This window comes from Plectropomus leopardus, chromosome 18, assembly GCF_008729295.1.
Source record: "Plectropomus leopardus isolate mb chromosome 18, YSFRI_Pleo_2.0, whole genome shotgun sequence".
In the NCBI taxonomy this organism is placed as follows: Eukaryota; Metazoa; Chordata; class Actinopteri; order Perciformes; family Serranidae; genus Plectropomus; species Plectropomus leopardus.
Genome location: NC_056480.1, coordinates 10,057,752 through 10,080,379, shown reverse-complemented (window position 1 = coordinate 10,080,379; position 22,628 = coordinate 10,057,752). Strand labels below are relative to the sequence as shown.

General features: G+C 41.2%; 2 protein-coding genes across 3 annotated transcripts; one reads left to right on the top strand and one right to left on the bottom strand.

Moving 5' to 3' along the window:
- Positions 1–113: 113 nt before the first annotated feature.
- pygo2 (pygopus homolog 2 (Drosophila)) lies at positions 114–6,682 on the bottom strand. Of its 2 annotated transcripts, XM_042506176.1 has the most exons (4): positions 6,502–6,682; positions 5,721–5,784; positions 5,046–5,098; positions 114–3,483 (listed from the first exon to the last, which is right to left on the bottom strand). In XM_042506176.1, exons 2-4 carry the CDS (start codon positions 5,770–5,772, stop codon positions 1,798–1,800), a joined length of 1,791 nt encoding a protein of 596 aa, XP_042362110.1. In that variant the 5' UTR covers positions 5,773–5,784; positions 6,502–6,682; the 3' UTR covers positions 114–1,797. The 2 variants fall into 2 exon arrangements, with proteins under 2 accessions (XP_042362110.1, XP_042362111.1); XM_042506177.1 differs by lacking the exon at positions 5,721–5,784.
- LOC121957551 (SH2 domain-containing adapter protein E-like) lies at positions 5,109–19,358 on the top strand. Its single transcript, XM_042506178.1, has 7 exons — positions 5,109–5,461; positions 7,783–8,773; positions 12,939–13,065; positions 15,072–15,305; positions 15,802–16,042; positions 16,342–16,461; positions 17,736–19,358. Exons 2-7 carry the CDS (start codon positions 8,255–8,257, stop codon positions 17,917–17,919), a joined length of 1,425 nt encoding a protein of 474 aa, XP_042362112.1. The 5' UTR covers positions 5,109–5,461; positions 7,783–8,254; the 3' UTR covers positions 17,920–19,358.
- Positions 19,359–22,628: the final 3,270 nt, after the last annotated feature.

The following is a 22,628-nucleotide window of genomic DNA, read 5'->3' as shown; positions in this document are numbered from 1 at the left end:
GAAAACTAAAGACCAGGGAAAAGTCAAATGTAAATAAAGTTAACGAAAAGGTCGTGTAGCTGTAACTGAGCGTTATGACAAAGAAATTACATAATTATCTGTTTCACTGGGTTTTTCAACCCTCATTTTAATACAACAATTAGCAAACAAATAAAAAAAAAAACTGTGAATAAAAACAGACATGGACAAGTACAAAAAAATCTGTCTTTACTTCAGAGTTCAGTACCTTTCCCTTCCCCACCTGGTGTAGGACTCACTGGTTCCTCCGGGTCCCACCAGGAGGCGCCAGAGCAGAGCAAGAGCACAGCACGAATACCAGTACTAAATAAAAAAAGGAACAGCTGAGAGAGCAAGAAAAGAAAGGCAACTTGGACATTGAATAAGGAAAAACAAGAGAAGAGAGAAGGAGGAATAGTTATAAACACCTTATACCGTGACAGAAATGTGAAAAATGGGGTATTATTCGCTCTTAAGTTATTTGGTCTACTTCGAGGCCTCGTGCAGCGCAGAGGCTAGAATATAAACATAAACAGATCAGACAGTTACTGCATTGGTTCACATGCACCCCCTGCCCCCACTCTTTTTTTCTTTCTTTTTTTTTTGTAAAGGACTATGCACATCTGATATGACATGATGTCGCTACTTGCTATGCCAACACCATCCAAAAGCACTGATTTCACAATTCATGTGTACTGCAGAGATAAAAAGAAATGGTTGACGTAAATGTACTGTATAAAAACCAAAATGTCATACTGTATACAACAGAGACACACAAGTTAAAACAACTTATTATTTTGTTCAGTGGCCGACTCTGTGGCAAGTTCGTAACTGATGGGAGCTCCATACAAATGTTCTGTCCAAATATTTACAACTATGTCGGTGGTAAAATCCTCTCTGTGAGGCGTGGATGAAATCTCGGCCGGGGTCTCCTTTGGATTAATCAGCACTGAGTACAAAATGACAGATACAAGAAGTAGTGTGTGTGTGTGTGTGCAGGTGCAGCAACTGACAAAAAACAATTACATTTTTTTTTTCCTCCCCAAACGCTTGAGATTTTGCGCTACAGTATACCAACATATTTTCCCGATTACTTTCACTTGCTTCCAGTAAAAAGGCTAACAATGTGATAGGGCAGTGCTAGAATGAAGCATTTTTTTAAATGTTAAATAAAGCTGTGAATCAATTGTTGAATGAAACCAACGTCCCTTTTATGTTTTCAGGCACTCTTTCAATTTTTTTTTTTTTTTCCTTTTTAAAGATTTCTGAAATCATGTCTGTTTTAATTTAAAACCACAAACATCAGGAAATAAATGCTGATGCTTTGAGTCATTGTGGCAAAATACACAGTTGGGGAATATTTATTTACTTTCTCTGTGTGTCTTAAATATCTCATAGTCATGTGGTGCATGAGTGCGGCAAGTCAATCACGGTCAGTGTGAGTGTCCGTGCCAGTCAGTCACAAAATGTGTGAGGTAGTGTGTTGGTGTCAGTGCTTTGCTGGTTGGCAGGCTAAATGTCTGAAAGGACTGTGTACTTTAACATTCATCATGATCTGACTCCTTTAAGGGGGGGAGGGGGAGAAAAATCATTTACCAAGAGTCACTCAAAGTGCTATATATAAGCATGAACGCCAATGAGTGTGTTTCTCCGTGTAATGAACAAGTAAAGGGCTCGTCAAGAGAAAGTTGGACAAGTAGCTGACATGACACGCAGGTCATTCAGTTAGATCAAAGCAAACCATGTCTCAATTTGTCCGCATGTGATGCACCTCCACACTGCTCCTTTGTCATCCACTCCTCAACTCTCATTAGCTGCCACCAGCTGGCCTAATCCCTGGCGCACAAACACAGCCTGGATGTCCTTGGTCTTGATGCAGAAGTCACAGGCCCAAACGGCAGCGCTCTCTCGAGTCAGCAGCCCGTACGCTGGCTCTGTCAGGCCTGTGCAGTCACGGTGGAACCAGCGTTGGCATGACGCCTCGCACAGGATAGCGTCTTGATCGTCGTGCACCTCCGCCATACAGAGGCCGCAAGGGAAGACCATCCCGGGGCCACCGAGTTTTCCAGGGCCAGAGCCGGGTCCGGTCGAGGGTGCGGCGGGGCCGGGGGGCAGGGGAGACTGGGTGTTTGGGGTCGAAGTGGAGTTGGAGGGGGGGTTGGGGTTGCTGCCTGGAGTGTTGCCTCCGTTGTTGTTGGCCATGTTGTTCTGACCCGAATTGGGGGCCGCGTTTGGCATGGGACCACCAGCGCCAGGAGTGTTGTTCTGCTGGTTGTACGGGGTGGAGCCAGGAGCGGAGTTAGGAGGCGTGGACTGTTGCTGCTGCTGCTGCTGCTGGGTCGAGTTGTTAGAGTTGGGGGTGTTTGTATTGCTTGGGGGTTGTAGCTGACTGGGTGGTGGATGCTGGGGCTGCCCTGATCCGTTCAGGGGACCAGTAGGAGAAGAGTTGGGGTTAGGTTGAGGTGGTGCTGATGGAGGCTGACCAGGTGTGTTGGCGTTGGGCTGCTGGACATCAGGGTGGCCAGGGAAGCCTCCTCCTGGCTGCGGAGGGCCAGAGTTAGGAGGAGGGCCAGGAGTGGTGTTATTAGGAGGTGGACCGTTGGGATTAAGGTTAAGCTGCTGCTGCTGCTGCTGTTGTTGCTGCTGCTGCTGAGGCCCGGGCGGAGGCCCTCCTCCACCAAAGTTCTTGCCATCCTCGCTGCCTGGCCCTGGCGGACTGGGGCCAGGGTAGGGGCCATCCTGTGAGGGAGGGAACTGTCCTTGAGGGGGCATACCTGGTAAACCTCCCACCATGTTGCCTCCGGGCCCCCCACCCATGCCACCCATCATGTTCATCCCAGGACCCATGCCTCCTCCCATCGGAGGCAGGGGGCCATGTGGGGGCCCCCTGGGGCCTCCACCACCAGGTAATGGTGGGCTGTTGAATGGGTGCCCACCCTGTCCATGCTGCTGCTGTGGAGGCATCCCAAACCGAGGGTGGGGTGGCCCCCCTCCTCCAGGGCCTCCCATAGCTCCTGGAGACAACATGGGATTGAATCCTGGCCCTGGATGCATGGGCGGACTGAAGTTTGGTGGCATATTGAACTGAGAGGGGCCACCAGGGGGGAATCCACCACCTCCTCCTCCTCCCCCACTGCCGCCCCCACCGCCACCTCCAAAGCCAGGCATTCCTCCAAAGCCTAGTTGGTGGTGAGGCCCGGCGTTGGACGGAGGGCCAAACGGTGGCCTCCGCCCAGGCTGTCCGCCGCCTGGTCCTCCAGGGCCTCCCATGAAACCCATGCCTCCGCCCATTCTGCCTCCACCTCCATACCCACCTCCTCCGCCTGCACCTGGGCTGGGAAGAAATGGAGCACCACCTGGTCCACCTGCCCCACTGGGTCGGGATGGGGGGCCGAAGTCATCGTCGAAGGGGTTGGAGGCGACCAGGTGGTCCACCATAGGGGTAGGAGGGGGTGCGAACTCAGTGAGGTGAGAGAACCCTGCCGCCTGAAACAAAGGAGACAAAAAAATACAGATGTTTTTTTAATTAGACCAAGTGTCTCATTTAAAAAACAGTGCATAGGATTCACACTAAAAGTGAACGAAATTGGCGTCTGTCGAAAACTACTCTCATTTATAAAACTGTGCATAGACCTGCCAGTCTGCAATTTCCTTCAAAAAATCTCAAACCAACTTAGATTACCCGCAGATGGATCTGCCTCACATCCCGCCCTCTACATGCCCACAGTCAACCGTAAACGGTTAGTAAAAAAACCCCTCACGAATGTTGATGAGCTGGCGGATCAGTGGGTCTTTCCGGTGAATCACGACAAAAGCTGAGTGTCACTGCAGTTTACAGCAATCACACCGACTTTTCCTCAGATTGCCAACAAGATTGCGACAATATGTGTCATCCCCGACCCTGGGAGGTCATTTCAAGACAAAAATGTTATGGATGAACACTATTTATTTATTTAAGTTTTGTAATGGTGATGGTAGCCTTCGATGTGATCGGGGTGCATGATGAGTATATCGTGATGAGGAGTGTAATGATTGTGGCTGTGTGTTTGTTTATCTGGACAGCCCACGTGTGCAGGTGGTGAAGGTGAGCTGACTGAAGAAGGCAGAGTGTCTTTAACAGCCACTGCGACGTCTCCACTGCGCTCTGTCCACATAGTCACGTTCACTGCAGCGATTTTACACAAACACTGTACTAAAATAAAAGCTGTACTTTGTGATATGTGCACATTATAATATGTCATTTAACACTGTTGATGCTTTGTCGTACAGTGCGCATTTCTTTTCACAACTGACCAAGTGTGCCAGCACAGTCCGGCTGTCCCCCCTGTGCTCCGGGGAGAGGGGTGGGTGTGGCGATGAGACAGCGCTGATGAGTGGAAATCGACGCAGTATTCCAGTTAGTTTACAATTTTTACAACTGAAACGTGCTTCTGAGAAGGTTATGGCTCACCAGCACAAATAAAACAGCTGGACTGAATGTTCATGATAAAGTGGATCTAAATTTAATGTGTGAGAGACATCATTATATGTGTATTGATTTCATTTCTAAAATCTGGCTCGAAATCTACATCTCACCATTTGATTTACCAATTTCCCGTCTCCAAAATATTTGTTTGTATGGGTCAGAATTTCCCTACAGGTGCACACATTCTCTTGCCAAGTTGTTTTTGCAGATGACAATTTTTTTTCCTTTTTTTTTTTTTTTAAAGATTGTTTTTTGGATTATTTCCTTTATTAGATAGGACAGCTTAAAAAAAGGGCCGTGGTTGGAATCAACCCCCCAGCAGCTGTGGCGAATACGCAGCCTCTGTACATGGGATGCCCGCTCTACCTACTGAGCTTCAGGGTGCCCCGTAGATCACAACTTTTACGTGGGAAGTAGCGCACACCTCTTTCAGGGCTTGTTCTGTGCATATGCAATGTTTGTAAATGAGACCCCAGATCATTTAAATTCCTGTTTTAGGACTCTTTGTTGTCCACTTGTTGCATACTGACAGAATGCTTCATTTATGTAGCAAAGTAATCAGATTTCCAAAAACAACCATTACCTGGTTGGTGGATTTCCTTGCCTTCTTCTTCTCCGGGCTCTTCATCTGTGAAGCTGAAATGACGAAACATGAAGGGAAGGGGCAGAAAGGGGGAAATATAATATTAGCCACAACAAAAATAAACCTCTGTGTCTCATGCTTTTTGGTCCGCCACCAATGAAGCGCACCATCACATTTGGATTGGCCAATACCCCTTAGTGACAGAGTGGAGCAGCTTTAGACCTAGGGCCTCTTTCTCAAGTCCAACAGTTGAGATGGATTCAATGATGGGACATAGACTGGCATGAGGACAAGATGCTGAACATCCAGGCGCTATCATCACCAAGGTTATGAAGCCTTGAATCGCAAATGACCCAGGCAGACCAAAAAAATGACCCAGGCGAGAGGGAGAGAGGCCGCAAACAGAGGCAGAAGAGGTAAGGTCAATGAGGGAGACAGGAAAAGACGAAGACATGAGAACGAGGAAACGGAGTTGAAGGTACATTTATAGCAAGATAGACATGAACCCCGTCCACAGATCCACTCTGTGAGGAAACAGCCACCACCGGAGACAGTCGTGAAGTTTACATATGGGGGAGGCGAGAAGGGATTTGCTAACAGCACCAGTGCAGCCCATTGCAGCGCAGTAATGGATGATTCCGATCTGATTGGGAGATGGGTGAAATAAATTCCTACCTTTGCTTCGTTTTCCTTGTCCCGCCAGTAGTCTCCCCGATTCGGCAGCCATTAGCTAATATGACTGTCGGTGAAGTGGCATATCACCGTTCATATGCAAGAAAAAAAAAGTTAAAAATGACGACGTCTTGAAGGCTATGAGCCGAGTAGGTGGATTCTGCCTTCAGGTCATGTCAATAACGTTAAAATTGTTATCATCACAGCAATAACTAACACGTATATTATATAATAACGCCGGCCCAGGTCTGCAAACTCCTTTACAGCTGCAAATCTTTCGCCACGGTGTCTGTCACGCCGGGATTTGGTCACCAAATAAACGTCAGGCAAAACCGAGCTGGTTCACGTTATTTAGCGTCTCCAGTTCCTACTAGCTGAGTGAAACTGGTTGCTTGCTACCTGGCTTGACTGCCAGCACAAGCAAGTTACACAGCAACCCCCCCTCCCTCTAAGAATGATCACTTACAGATGTGAAGCAAAGACCAGCTAGCTAACGCAAGCTAGTTGTGGCTAACTAGCTAGCCACGTTACTCAATGTGGCTAGCTAGCAAGCGGTGAGATTTCACCCAGGAGCGGCAACACTGGAATCCGAAAATTTCTCTTTCTACATTGATTTGTGAACATGTGCACTTGATTTCACTTATCACAGCATTTATAAGATAAAGCAGTCGAGCATGTTTTGAAAACTGTTGTTTACTATGCTAACATTAGCTTGCTAGCTAACGTTAGCATGCCACTGAAGATAGCTAGCCATCTTGCAGACTGTCTTGGAAGCAAACTGTACCCTTTCTCCGTTGCTTGCTCTGCTGTCCTTTAAATTGAAATTCTCTGGTGTGTCATTGCCAGCAAACCAGTCCTCACACGGTGTATGCTTGTTGATCCACCATTCAACTATAATTCATTCAAAAACGCAAATTTTGCCATAATTATCATGGCCTTCTGTCGCCACCGGACAAAGAGGGACAAGCAGGAGTATCGCGCACCATGGAAGGTTACATCTCGCCGCAAACACGGGGGTGTCGATAATTATACTTCGTTAATATAAAACGTAATTTTCAAACATAACTATTAAAATATATCCTGAATTGTATACTATATAAAATTATAACATCACCTGTGGCAAAAATATCAATACAACTGCCACCAACAGTATTTTATTCAATTTATATTATTGGTGTCATACCTTTGACCGGTAAATGTGGAGCAGCTCAGAGCAGACCATTTCCCAACGATACCCTGTACAATTAAAGAAGGGGTGGACATTAATTAGACAGCCAATTAAGCACATTATGAACTGACATTATGATTAATCTTTAATTAACACCCAAAATTAAAATATGATCACAACTGTCAACTTCGATTTAAGTCGTTATCTGAAAAACTTTACCATGAATGGAGATAAACAGGTGTGTACAGATGGTCGATCATTCATGTGTCAGAGCTTAATAGAAATTTATTAAAATACCAGCAGTTTTGGAAGGTCTTTTTCTCAATAGCCATTTTGATTCCTATATAATTATTATCAGGGCCGTAGCGCCAAATTCTGGGTCCTATATAAGCAGTCTCAGTGGGTTCATGTCCTCTGTTGTTCCAAGTCCCTCTCACCCACATTTTTTTTTTTTCCAAAATTAGTTTTAAAGTTTTTGTTTAGTGCTCATTTGACCGTGTTTCACTTTATTTAAAGTATTTTATCATAATCATAACAGGAAAATCTGTGCAAAAACAGTGTTTTTCTGTTTAACCTTCAGTGCCATGACTTTATCAAAGGTTTTTGATTGTAATAGGTTATAACAGCATTTCTCAATTAAAGATTTGAATATATTATGTTATTATGTTATGTTATTTAATTATATACATTTATTGTTTTTGCATTGTATTTGTATTCAGATATTTATTTATTTATTTATTTACTGCAGTGGTGGGGGACCTGGGCATAGGTCAGAAGAATAAATTCCTCAAATGGTTATTCTACTACAGTGTCAACAATCAAAAGCTTATCACCGCCCACCCGGTCCTGCCTCCCCCTCTTCACTTCAGATCCCCCTCCCCTCTTTCTATCCTCCAGGCGCAGTCAGGAGCCTCATTACAACAGTGAGGTTGTAAACGACCAGATAAGCCAATCTGGGAATGGGACCACATATCAGAAGCAAGAAAAACTTTGCCTTCTTTCGCATCTTTCCACTCAGAAGACATCGTTTCATCCAAAGGGAATAAACTTTTCCTGAGCAGAAGAAGGAACAGGTGTAAAGAAAATAACAAATGGGATAAAGTATTTTTTTTTCTTTTGCCAAATTGGCTAAGATTTTAACAAGAAATATATGTTTTTAAGTTAAAGAATAGAGCCATTGACTTTTAAAAGCATTTATAGGTGTGGAGATCCTGTGTGCTCTATCCTTGAATAAAGCAGCGGAAGTCTTTTGTTTGAAAGGCTGTGATTTGTAAAGGTGCGTCTCTGGGGCCCCGCGGTGCATGGAGCTAAAAGGTGTCGGAGCAGCCACACAGGTTTACTGGGTTTACTGGTTTCCATCCGAGTCACAATGGCAAAGTGGTTCAAGGAGTTCCCCATCAATCTGAAAAATGGTACCGACAGGATCCGCTCAGCCTCCGAGTCAGGCTCACAGCCCAGAGCCACCAAAGCCGGACTGGTGGCCAAAACTACAGGCTCCAAAACGGGGCTCCGCAAAAACTCCTCCGCTGACAGCACAGGCGGAGGAGGAGGAGGAGGAGGAGGAGGAGGTGGAGGAGTTGGGTCTCTCCTGTCCGGGAGAAATAGAAAGAACTCCGCAGTAGAGTTGAGTAGAAACGGTGTCAGCAGCTCCCAGAAAGATGGGAAAGTTTGGGACACGCTCCTGTCTGGGAAAAGTCGCAAAAACTCCAAAGCGGAGGCGGTGTTTGAGGAGCACAGACCGCTGAAGAGCTCCCCATCCGCCAACGCTTACATCAACCGGCTGATCAGGGTGGACAAACAGGACAAAAGCCCCAACTTCAACAGCAGCACCATCACCAGTCAAGTGGTACCTGAGGCAGAGAAACCAGTGCAGTGCAAGACAGAGACGGTGAGTGACATCTCAGCCTGACAACATCCATCTTTACCTGTGACTGTATGAGGCTGTGTTTTAAGAGACAGACTTCATTCAGTTGTATTATTGATACACAGGTGTAGATATTGGGGGGGATACAGGGGACACCTGCCCATCAATATTTGCAACAACGTGCCTCTGTTCTATCCCATATTAAAACATGAGAGTAGCAGGGGAGTTTTATTTTGACAAAATTAAAGATGATTGCAATATAAATTGATGCAGAAAAGCACGAATTGGTGCATAAAAATTTGCCAGAATAAAACTATGTGCTTAGATTGGACCTCTCTAGGGGACTCTTAGGGGATTTTTTTTTTTTTTTAAATAAACAAGGTCTATTTTTAATGCTTTAAAATGTGATCTGGCACCTTATTATTTTATTTATTTATTTATTTTAAACTTTTCTGATTAATTTTGAATTGCGATGTTAAAAATATAGCTGTTAGTAATTAATATTGAGTACGGAATATTTTACACTAAATATGCACTGAATAGAGTTGGAACAATGGTGTTGAAATGTAACTTAAGTACATGTATTTAAGTAAGTACATGTAATTAAGTATGAATGGAATGACAGATTATTATATCTGGGCCTTTAGTTTAAAACAATTACGCCTAAGTTTATTTTGGAAAAAAATATATAGACTATATATTTAGTTTGATGACAGATGGCAAATTACTTTTCCCTTGTATTCTCCCAAAATTTACACCTATGCTAATGATATTTACTAAAATTACAAAAAGTGAATTATTAATGATTATCAGCAGCCACTCTGCATAATCAAAAGGCTACTTTCACTTTATTTGGTAGTACATAAATGCTAATTGTATTTTTAAATCATGTACATTAAGTATATTTTGATAATAATACCATCAAGTGCAGAACTTTTACTTCTTACAGAGCACTCTAAGATTTAATGACACTGTATCATACCAACGACAACCATGATTTTGTCACTTAATGAGTACTAGTTATTGACATGGCATTACAATTTTACCTGAGTAAAACTTTGAATAACTTTTAACTGAGTTTTTCTATGTGTTGCGGTTTTGCACTTTTACCACTGATTAATCTTTGGTGTCTTGATGTGAAAATAAAACAGAATTAATTTAATTCTGTTGCAGCTTTATCTTATTCCAACAAAAATAACCAATGGTGTCATCAATACTGTTGACAATAAAGCAGCAAGAAGCTCTGAAAATTGATATTATTGTTTCAGTTTCTCCCCATTGTCACCACTACACCCATTGTGTCCACTCCTCCCAGTCTGTCTTTCTATCTCTCTCTCTTTTCCTCTCCACCCCTCGCCTTCACACCCACCTTCCTCGCCTCGAATACAAAGCTGTGGTCAGACGTGAGGCCGTACCTTCCTCTCCCGTGTGTAATCTGGCTCAGTGTTCCCCTTCTCTCACCCCCCTCCTTCCTCCACCTCATCCCTCTCTTTCACTACATTCAGGCCCCCTGGTGAAGAAGGCTATCATGTTATAAAAAGCATCATGTTATTTGACACGCAGGCGCTAACCCAAGTCCCCTCCAGCTTGGCTTTGGAAAAAAAAGATAGTGAGGTAGTGATAATGGAGAGATGGTGAGAAAAAAAGACACATAAAAGAGAGGGAGAATAAAATGAGAGTTTTATGTTTCAGAAAGGCAGTAAATCCCAGTTCTTGATCTCAGATTCATGCATGCAGCAGCCACTGTGGAGTTAGTATGACTTTTCTTCCACAGGTGACATTTTAACCCTTTGAAACCTGAGCGAAATGGCTCGATTTCTCCCAAAAACATGGAAGATAGGCAATGAGTAACTAAAATTAAAAAGAAATTATGAAAAAACACAAGACAATTACCTGTAAATTAGCAAAAAAAAAAAAAAAAAAAAACAGGAGGAAATTACCTGAAAAAAAGTTAATAAAAATAATAATATATATTTTCTCTAAAACCATTTTTTTAAATCTATAATTATGATAATTATGAATATAGTTTTCATGATCCAACTTATTTGATCATTTTCTCATGATTCCCTCTCTTTTTTAAATCTAATTTTCAGGACATTTTCTCATCATCTTTCACTTTTTTTCTTTTTTCTAAACTAATTTTAAGACATTACATGCCAAGTGGCCGATTGCTTTTTTCCCCAATATTTTTGAAAGAAATTGCACCAATTTGGCCACATTTCAAAGGCTTAAATGCTTGTGAAAGGCGTCTGAACGCAGCACAAAAAACTGATGTCAATCCAGGTTTTAAGGGTTTAACTTACTGCAAGACTTAAACAAGAATAAATGTGTCTTTGTGTCGCAGTCTGCATCTTAACTTCTTTAAAGTGAACATCTTAACTCTGAGTCTCGGCTTCTGAGTCTCAGCCTCTGCTACTTTATTCACACATCAGCTAATGCCAACATTTCTTTGGCAAGAGAACACAACTGGAAGTGATTAGAGGGAGAGACAATTTCATTTTATGGCTTGCCATTGTCTCTTGGCCAGCGTCTTGTAAAACAAACAAGAAATTATACGCCGCTGATAAGATGACAAGACAGTCAGGCATGACTGCTGGAGCAGAGCAGAGAACAGAGAGAAATGAATGTGAACACAGTGGGCTTTACAACAAAGCGCTGATGAGGTCTCAGATATTCTTCTGATTATCTGAAGCCTGTCTTGTTTACTGCAGTTTTTCTTTGTCTGTCAGAGCTGAAATAATTAATCAATTAGTCGATCAAAAACTAATTGTTGTCTATTCTGATAACTGACAAAAACGTTGTTTTCACTTCCAGCTTTTCAAATGTAAGGATTTTTTGGTCTTTTTTATGGTAGTAAATTGAATATCTTTCAGTTTTTGACTGTTGTTATACAGCAATACATATTGCAAACATCAACGGGTATTTCCACTATTTGCTGACGTTTTATAGAAAAAAATTATTAATTGATTAACCAAGGAACTACTAATATTTACGTGCTGTGGTGGTGTAGCGGTTAGCACTGTTGCCTCCCAGTAAGAGGGTTGTGGGTTGAACTTGGGGCCCTTCTGTGTAGAGTTTGCATGTTCTCCTCGTGTAAGTGTGTTTTTTCTCCGGTTTTCTTCCACAGTCCAAAGACATGCAGGTTGATTGGTGACTCTAAATTGCCCGTAGGTGTGAATGTGAGCGTGACTGGTTGTCTGTCTTTATATGTCAGAGCTTCAATATTCAGGCGACCTGTCCATGGTGCACCCCGCCTCTTGCCCAATGACAGGTGGGATAGGCTCCAGTCCCCCCGCAACCCTTAATAACATAAGCAGTTACAGACAATGAATGAATGAATGGAGAAAATAATAAAACATGACGAGTGACAATTTTGAGTATTAAGAGCGTGAAACCTTTGAAACCTGTTCAAAATGGCTTAATTTCTTTCAAAAATATGGGAAGACGGCAATGAACCAAGACAGAGGAAATTACCCTTAAAACATAAAATATCCCCAATAAAATTAGCTGGAAATTTTTAAATGTTTATTAACTTGAAACGTCACTCATAGATGTGCATATAAATTGCACTTAAAGGAGCAAGAGTCTGCTGACCTTTTTTTGTGTTTTATTGCGATCTCTTATTTGTCCAGCCCCTTCCTTTAAATGTTTTGGGGGTTTTTTGATGTGCACGACTATTGTGCTTTTTTATCAAGAAAAAAATCAACAAATTGTTAAAAAATACATCCCTATTTTAATAAGGCAGTAAATAATATATATGTGGGCAATGTTACTAAATGTTTTCACACCAATCAGTCAATCAATCAATTATTTGTTTTTTGTTACATGAAATAATATAAAATGCAATTTCAGTGGTCTGGTCGCACAATCTTTCCTTTCCTGGGACTTCAGACTAATTAATTAATTTTGGTCTATAAAACGTCAGAAAATGGTGAAAAAATGTTGATCAGTTTTTCCAAAAGCAAAGAAACCAGAAAATATTCACATCACATCAACTGATTTAATAATATCTAATTGAGTAGACAGTAAATCGTTGCAGCTCTAATCTCAGATGGAGAATCCCTGTTTTTTTTTATGTTTTTTTATTTGCCTGGAACATTTTTAGCCATATCATTTTGTGTCTTCTATTCTATTGTTTTTAGAGTTTTAAGTATCTAAATATGCAAAAAAAATGTGTTTATTGCTCCAGGTGATCATTCTCGAGGATTACGCGGACCCGTTTGATGCTCAGAAGACCAAAGAGCAAAGGGAGGCAGAGAGGGTCGGGGAGAACGATGGTTACATGGAGCCGTACGATGCTCAGCAGATGATCACTGGTAAGACTTTCATTCATACATATATGAATATATACTTTAGTTATCCAGGTAAAAATACTCATTGAGATTTAAAATCTCTTTTCCAAGAGCAGCCTGGCCAAGAGGGCAGCATAAAACATACGATAAATACAAGCAGACATACAACTATCACACATTACAAAGAGCGAGCACAACCTCCACTTAAAATGCAACACAGACCAGTCAAATATGTGCAGTTATTCGATTTCAGGGAGAATTTGAGTAGCAATGTCACTGAGCAAGAGAGCTCAGACAATTTCAGGTTGTTTTAGAAGTTATTCCAGGTAAAGGGGGCAAGGTTAGAGCTGTTTTGCCAAGTTCTGTGCAAACATTGTGGACCAGCATCAAGAGAATACTGTGAGAGCGCAGGCCATATTGATTTTGGTTTTTATCCATGTACTTTGACTGCGTCCTCCTGTAGCTGTCAGCTGTGTGACAGAGAGCGCTGATATTTCATTCAGTCCTGAATCACTGAATCTGTACAGCTGTGTGAGCCCCTCTGTGAATGAATCGTATTTTCAGTCCCTGCAGGCCGAGCGGCGAGAACATGAACTCGCACCCTTAGTGCTCCCTGCACCCCACGGGGTTACCGTGGCAACTGTGCTGCGTTCGGACAATGGGTGCAGTTTCCTGCCCCTGCTTCCTCTTTCCTGTCTCTGTTTCCTGGTACTATTCTCTGAAAAGGAAGTTGGCCCTCAGTGCCCCCCCCCCCCCCCCCCCTCCTCTCGGACGCAGCTCTGTGTAAACCCCCTATATGGACCTGTCTGACCATTTATCAAAACTTCCCAGCATCGAGGAAGACCGGTGATCCGCCATCCAATCACATGCTCTCCTGACCTTTCCTTCCATCACTCCATTGTTTTAGCTAAAAGGGTTACACAATAGCCCGCTGTGAATGTGAAAATGTTTTATGGCGGTGCGCTCTCTAGTAGGTTTTACTTCAATCGTTGGCTGTGCTACTTCCAGGCCTCCTCAGAGAAGTCTGCAGAGGATGTGATGATGTGGCTGAGTCACTTTATGAGGCTTAAATCATACTGAGGAAGTCAGCAGGAGCCTGATGTCACTGTGACTCAATGAGCAAAACAGGGCAGCATTATTATTGAAGTCAGCGTACCAGCTGACATCATTTACCAGAATCAAACTGAATTATAACGCAGTTTTACCATCATTCAGAGATAATGAAGTGCTCTACAAAATTCTTGGTTTTGCTTTTTAAAGTAGAATGTTAAAAGATAGTATGAAAAGAAATGAGTATAAAAAGGAGCAAACTTGAACTGAAGCAGAGTCCAGTGACTTAACTGAGGACACTGGCCTCATTTGCGTTTGACCCTGGAGACCTACTTTTAATTTTACTGGTAAAAAAAAAAAACAAAAAAATGAGGCATTCAAATACTGATTTAGACAGATGTTTACAGGGGTTACTGTTTATTTATTTGGTTACTCAATATTTATTTATTTTCTAGTTTATCTTCCTCTTTTTTTCTGTAAATAATGATATAAAATTGATGATATTTGATTTTGGACATGTGGATGTATGCATATATGTTTCATTAATTAGAGGATAGGTTTAAATTAATAATGGAGCTGTAAAATAAAATTCAATGACTTATGGAGAAGTCATTGAAAAAGTCATTGAAATACGTTTACTCTTCTTCTAATTCCTTTTCACATGTGTGAACCAGGTCATAATTTCTTTGCTTGATGTTTTTCATTGTCTGCAAATATTACTTTTTTGTCTATTTGCATGTTGTTACAATCATTTCCCTATTTTCTTTTACGTGTTTGAAAAAAATCAAATCAAGACATCAATCATCTTGGCAATGATTGAAGTTTTGAAGCATTGGGTCAGCTCTAATTAATTTAATTGCTTCAATGTTTTTGTCATTCTTTTGTCCATAGTTACAGAGTTACAACCTCTCGTGTTTGTGGTTTTATATTCATCTCCCAGCACAGATTTTAATCTTTATATTTTGTTTTCTACCTGCAAGAGATCAGACGTCGGGGGTCCAAGGACCTGCTGAAGGTGTGTGTGCTGATGGAGGCGAGTGAGGGAACTGTGGAAGAAGGTCAGCCTGTGCCCTTGCAGATATACGACATCCCATATGAGGGAAGTGAGGGGGACAAGACGGTGGCCACGCGGCCTGAGCTCGACCCTCGACCCTCGACTGAGTACGAGCTGCCCTGGGAGTGGAAAAAGGAGCATATTGTCAGGACACTGTCAGGTACACCAGACGTTTGTTACACACAATATCTGAGAACGAGTTTAGCAGATTTTTTGTTCCTGTGCACACCTTAACTGAATTTTCTGTGCTTTTAAATTGTTTACTTATTCTTTCTTTTATACCTCAAATAGCAATGCTTTAAAATGAAACAAAAAGAAATACATCACTGACTTTTGCTTATTAAATTGTGATGTTGGCTACAACTTTTGCTCAACAAGTAACCACTAACATCTATATAAAACAGCTCCAGCCCCCCCCCCCCCCCCCCATCAATATGAAGTGTATTCCTTAAAAATAACAACTCAAGCCTTCTCTCACATTTATATTTTATACACTGCACAGACCAACAGCATACTGAGGAACATCTTGCATGAATCATCAAACTGCTGTCTGTCTCCTTATTCTATATTTACTGGAGGCTTCAGCACCCGGTTCAAATCCACTCCGTTATTTCTTTACACAAATTCAAATCTTCTCTCGTCTCTTCTTCCCGCAGCACAGTTTGACAGCCCTGAACGCCAAACCAAAGATGAGACGCCTCACCCCACACTTACAAGGCAGCCGCAGCATCCCCCAGCTCAGCCGCAGCAGCAGCAGCAGCATCTGAGGCAGAAGAGCTGGACCCAAAAGATCCTGCGATCCTCTCCTCCAACCCTGTCGCCATCCTGCACACCCGGCAACAACTCCGAACCTGAGGGCTGCTGTGTCGACCCCAATCTGCCCCTGGAAAAACAGAGGTGAGGAGGTGAAGTGATGCAAAATTAGGATTAGATCCCAGTGCTGGGATTTCCCTGTAAATGCATAAAGCTTAGATGTTTGATTCTGTTAGTTTTAAAAGGAATTCAAATGTTATGTGTGTCAAAATGCACATTTTTCTTATTCTCACGACAAACTTCACTCCCAGATTTTTAATAGATTTCAGTGTTATGTAAGAGTACTGCTCATTTCCAAGAGGTTTGTATGAAATGGGGTTCCTGACTTGATCAGTAGCAGATGAAATGTAATCCCCCCCCTTCACTCCCACTCTCTGTCTCAGCTGGTACCATGGCTGTGTGACTCGTCAGGAGGCGGAGTTTCAGCTGCAGTCCTGCAGAGAGGCCAGCTTCCTGGTCAGGAACAGCGAGTCAGACAACAGCAAGTACTCCATCGCCCTCAAGTGAGTGCAACCTGAAAGTGCAATAGTAATGTCTCAAGGGCTGGAGTAGCACTTTTTCATCACATACTCTGGTCTATGAAAAAAATAAGTATTAGTGATCCAGTTTTAACTCAACCAATGATACAAATTTATTTCATATTATTTTTCACATGTACAATAACTTGTTAAAGGCTAAGGATTTCAATATTCAATTTTCTTTTTTTTTTTAACTGTCAATAAATCCCTTTAAAAGACCAAAACCAACAACCATTTCACATATTTCATCTCCATAAACTTGTATTTTATTTTGAATAAATCTAACATACGCCGTCCTACAGCTGTGAATACTAATAAGAGTCCAAATATGTCTTAATTTGCAGCCATAAGTAGTTCCTCAACAAATGTACTATTTGTTTGTTTGACTTGTCTTGAAATTACAATTCCCAGCTTTTTAGGCAATAAATCAGCCTTATATAAAATGAAAGTACATGAGGGAAATAAAGAATAATGCTAGCTTTATCTTTTAACCTTTTAAACTTAACATTTATAAATATAAAGCACATCTGTCAGTGAAATCACCATGATCAAACTTGTATAATGTACATGCACGACAGTGATTCATATTTTAATTTCATACAGAAATTCTACATTCATCACACATTTCTCAGGGTGATAACTCATGCCACCATATTTGAATTTAGATCAGTCTTGCAGTGGTGGGATATAATTAATTATATTTACTCAAGTACTGTACTTAAGATACATATACTTTGAGTATTTCTACTTTTTACAACTACTTTTTACTTTACCACAGTTCAGAGGGAAATATTGTACTCTTTCCACTTCTACATTTATTTGACACTAATTGTTACTATGTGTTTTTTATAAATAAAAACATACGCTAATATCACAACCAGTACTATACTAATGTACCGAGTACTGTACAAGCTATCTAAAACTGGCTCCACCTTGAAGAACTACAATATTAAAATGCTCCTCCATGTATTTGTCAGTGATTATAACAGAATAATATTCTATAGCCATATAAATTTGGAGCCATTCTGCATAATGAGTACTTTTACTTATGATACTTTAAGTTAATTTTGTTGATAATACTTGTGTACTTTTACAAATTATGTTTTAAATTCAGGACTTTTACTCTCAAGTGGTATTTCTATTTTTTCACATCAGTTAAGGATCTGAGTACTTTTTCCAACACTGCAGTCTTGTATCAGCTTTGGATTGTGTGTAAAATGGTTAATTCTCGTCTCTCCTGTCCTCTGCATGTGTCTCAGGACAAGTCAAGGCTGCGTTCACATCATTGTTGCTCAGACCAAAGAAAACGGCTACACCCTGGACCAGAACAGCTGTGTGTTCCCCAGCATCCCAGAGGTGGTGCACCACTACTGCACTCAGCGCCTGCCTTTCAACGGCGCCGAGCACATGACTCTGCTGCACCCAGTGCCTCGCGTCCACTGACTCCACCCTTCCCTGACTTAGGTATACAAATCAAACACACCTCTGGGCCTGAATGGACAAAATGTTTCCAAAAATCAATCACCTCTCTTATCAATGTGTACTTTTACTGCTCAGCATAACTTGACTGTATGACCCTATTTTATGTTATTTTTATTTGCTGATGAGAAAAAACTTGCAGCTCTCTCTGTGTCTCTCTGGATGCTTTCTTCTGTCTTTATTTCACTTTGATGTGCAGCTGATGCAAAACATCTAAGCTGCTGTTTTGCATGTGAACGAGGAGGGAAGCTCAGTGCAGACGATGAGGCACTTTTAATGATGAAATGTGACGTGGATTGGGACCAAGACTCATACACAGATGTGATGTTTTAATTATCCATTGTGGCTCTATTAGAAGCTACACGTGATACTTTTGTAACTGTTACTGGTTAAAAATTTACTCTGAAGCGGTTTAGTAGTTTGTGGCTCTCTTTCTCCCTCTGGTGGCTGTGCTGGTTCACTGCACCAACATGCCAACACAAAGATCTTTCTTATTTCCTTAAAATTGATCTCTGGTGAAAAATCTGTGCACCGAGCGTATCGTTACACATATCAAGATATGAACAAAGACCAGTTGTTTTAATGTTTTTACTCGCAGCATACTCCTAATTTATGCTCGTATGCTTCTTAGCTGTCTGTAACCGCTGCCCCTTGAGGTTTTCCTCTGTTGTACTGTGAATGAGGGAGTTGTTTCCACTGTATTATCTGCACTGTGAAGAGTGAGTGATTCACCCTGATGCAATGTGCTTCAAGGACCATGGCTCCACAATAGTTGGTGCTTTTTTATGACCAGACCTAAGATTACATTTCGTCTTTAGTTTTCAGCTAAACAAGCCTGTTAATTCTGGGGAATATCTACAAGACAAGCTTGCAAATTACTGTGATTTTTATGGTAAGAAAACATGTGTAAAAATTACTTGTCTTTTGTCAACGTTTAGGTCTACAAACAGGAGTCATTTCTAGATATATATGGAAAGAAATTAATGACACATATTGAAATAAAGTAAACAAGGAAGGACTTAAAATATCACCAATAAAAAGTCTCTTTTAAATATTCTTAATTCAGACATCTGTTGCTAAAAAGTAACACTGTTCTCCCTCAGGCTTTAACAGAGGCGTGGACTTGAGTTACGTGACGCTGACTCGAGTTGGATTCGAGTCAGGAATTTAATGACATAAGACTCGACTCGACAAAATCAAAAAAGACTTTGAGCCTTATGACTTGAAAATACTTGATACTTTAACCCCAAACATAAAATAAAAGCAAAATATGCAAAAACTGCAGGTCAAAAATTACACAGAGACCCAACAACTTCAAACTTTGTTCAACAGTCTGAGTTGCACAAAGAACTTTTTCACAAACTTATTCTAAAAAAAATATAATTTTTTAAAAAAGCATTCATTTGTTATAAATATAAATATATTTAATATAAATTATTATATAATTACTCTTTTGTTAAAATGGCATTGCATTTGGTGAGGCCCACATTGTGACTTGTTTTGGACTCAAAACTCAAAGTTTAGGGACTTGGGACTTGACTTGGGGCTTGATTGTAAAGCCTTTAGACTTACATGCAAGTCACTGCAAGATAATGACGTGGTCCCACCTCTGGGGTTTGATACCCCCTGGTGCTAAAGGGCAGAACATCAAATTGAGAGGTCTAACTGTATTATATTCATTAAAATCTTATTTTTCTTTATGTATTCTAATTGTAACTCAAAAATTTGACTTGGTATGTGTACTCTTAATTTAGAGAAATGCTGGAAATCATTTGGACAACTCTGGTCTGCAAGAACAACAATAAATTATACCATGAATAAGGTTCCGTTTTGTCTTATGTATTCAAAGGAGTTATGCCATTTTTATGCCTCTTCGAAGATTTAATGGCACTCAGCATGTAGTTTTTGGCAGAGCGCTGAAGTTACGAGGAGACACACCTGCTTTTCATTTTTCACCGTTGTCTCTTGATATATGTGGAGACCTGTTGTTCAAACATTGTAAAACAGGTTAGAATAAAAAGGTCTCCATGCTGAAGATCCCCTGTGGACGTCTCTCTGATCCCAATAAATCAACAACACTAACAGCAAAAATGTGCGTCTGTTTGTGTCAGTGATGAGCGCTGTGAAAGAGAGTGATCAAAGCATCAAACTGCATCATCGTCCCTGAGGAAGCAGCCTCTTCAGAGACACCGGAGCGACTGAATGAGGGCACTTTTGAGCATAATGAATCTTTTAACTGCGAGAGCTTGATTGTGGTTTGTGTGGTTTGCTAATTTGTCTGGATGTTTAGTTCTCCATTATGCTAAAAGGGGGTAGATTATTATGCCAGGTTAGAGTGAAAAGGTTAGGAGGAAAGGTCCAGTGGGGAGATTAGGTTTAGCAGAGGATCATGTTGAGGACAAACATCTTAGGTACCTGCAACGGGCACCACGGGCTGAGCCGTGTGTGGATCTGAGGTAAATGCAGCACTAAAAACAGACAAGAGTAAGAGTAGTATCATTACACCTGAGTCAAGGACGCTTAATGTGAAGGGAAAAAGCAGCAATTGACACCATCTCTCTGTCTTTCCCTCCTTTTCTTACATATCACTCGCCCCTCTCCTTTACCGTCCTCACTCTGTTGGTGTTACCCGAGGCTGATATCTGTCTGTCACCTTGGCTCTCAGGGAGGACACGGTCACTGTTTGCTTCTGGTTGGTGCCAAGAGTTTGTGTTTTAATTTATGAAGGCATGTGACCCACAGGTTATATTTCATTACTCTAAAACCGCAGGTAACTTTCAGCTTACTGATTGCAGGTGATGAGACACTTTTATCCACTCAGCTGGAACAAATAAATCAGATATCAGTGGTGGAAGACGCAGTAAGATCATTTCCTTGGGTGGTACGGTTTGGAGGCGAGCAGTGGCACCCTGAGAAATTTTATTGTGGTGGTCAGCTGGGGCCACAGAAAATCTTGGGGTGGCACACCAGAGTCAAAATCCATAACTGAATTTCAAGAATTTGGTTACACTGTTAAAGTATAATCTACAGCAGTGGTTCCCAACCGATGGGTCATGGGTCCATTCTGAATGAACCACAAGTGATTTCTACACTTTTCTGTCAAATATATCAGAATAGAAAAATAAAGATCTCTTACTGTCACTGTCTGCTGTGTCCTGATGCCTTCAGACCTTTTGGAAAGACCTTACTCAGCGTCTGTAATGGACTCATGTAAGCCTACATGAGTTAGTCTGTCTTTGTTTTCACTCTGTCAGTTTATTATTAAGGAGATTATGTTTTCTTGTGTTTTGGGGTTCTGTTGTGTTTCTGTCTTTTGCTCATCTACACACCTGCTCTGAATCAGCCTCGTTAGTCCTTCCCTGCTCTGCATTTTTCCCAACCAATCAGCTTCCTCCCTGCTCTCCCTAATCACCTCATTCCCCTCACCTGAGCTCCTCCGCCTTTGATCTCCAGCTCGTTAGACGACTTTTATCAAAACTTTTCAGTGCAGTCTTTGTTGGTTCCTTGTTTTGCTTTGTGTAATCTTCAGTTTCATTTTTCTCTTCTCTGATCTGTAATAAAGAGCGATCTATTTGAGTTTTTGCCTGCAGTTTCCTGCATTTGGGTCCACCTACTCCACATAACATAACAATTACTCAAGCAAATGTACCAAAACAACAATATATGGTAAAATGTACATGGCAAAATATATTTAAAGGTCTAGTGTGTGGGATTTAGTGGCATCTAGAGGCTTGTACCCACACTGTTGCTACAGGGGATAAGTTTAAAGGCTTATTTAAGCTCCCTTTATGTATGCAGATATCCATTTAAAACGTTGTAAACATCACTGCCCTCATATTTCCATATGTCCTGTATGTTGACATAAATACAGCCAATAGATTGCGCTGATTGGCAGAGTCAGAAGTTTCACACAACAAATGAAGCGACAGTAGTTGGTTGACGATATGACGACGAGATCAACACAGAACAAACAGATGACTCCATCCATGTCTGTCTCTAACAGTGAGCGGAAAAAAATAAATTCATAATGATATATTCAACACCGAATGTCTACTGTGATTATTCATCAATTTTACACCTAAAAGTCAGAGTTGAAAAATACTTAACTTGTTAAAAACTCTCTGCTCATCACTGTCATCAGCCGTCCAATCATTGTGCAGAACTACAGTCTCTCCATGATATCCAGTGCTGCTGTGAAAAAAGCACATCTGCACACTCAAATCCATGCAAAAATCATTTTAAAGGAAAAGGAGGCAACAAAATGTAACCATAGACTTTAATAATACCTAGTGGACCAAAGATGAGGCCTCTTCATTCCTGTAGAGTTGCTCACCTAAAACACATACTCTGAAAAAGTTTTCTTGCTGTCGGGTTTACTCCCGTGGTATGCAGCACCTTGAATATGAGCAGTATTGTTTCTCCTGCTGGTTCAGCCTGCAAGTTCCCGCTCAGCTCATAGACTTAACACTGTGATGTTACAGATTTTTATATCAGTTTCTCTGCTTTGGAAATGTTTTACAAATATAAAACCAACATGGCTCAAAAATTTAGAACGGAAAGATTAATAACTGACCTTGTTATCAATTCGAGGTGTCCTGTCAACAGTTTTACAAACTTCCTTTTACAGTAGTGGTTTATAGGGAAAATGTTTATAGGGGATTTCTTTGCTGCAA

Coding starts and splice junctions, on each gene's coding strand:
- pygo2 (XM_042506176.1), bottom strand. CDS start 5,772: ATGGCTGCCGAATCGGGGAGACTACTGGCGGGACAAGGAAAACGAAGC. Junction 5,099..5,720: donor ACAAGGAAAACGAAGCAAAG/GTAGGAATTTAT, acceptor TCGTCATTTCAG/CTTCACAGATGAAGAGCCCG. Junction 3,484..5,045: donor CAAGGAAATCCACCAACCAG/GTAATGGTTGTT, acceptor CCTTTGTTTCAG/GCGGCAGGGTTCTCTCACCT.
- LOC121957551 (XM_042506178.1), top strand. CDS start 8,255: ATGGCAAAGTGGTTCAAGGAGTTCCCCATCAATCTGAAAAATGGTACC. Junction 13,066..15,071: donor TGCTCAGCAGATGATCACTG/GTAAGACTTTCA, acceptor TCTACCTGCAAG/AGATCAGACGTCGGGGGTCC. Junction 15,306..15,801: donor TATTGTCAGGACACTGTCAG/GTACACCAGACG, acceptor TTCTTCCCGCAG/CACAGTTTGACAGCCCTGAA.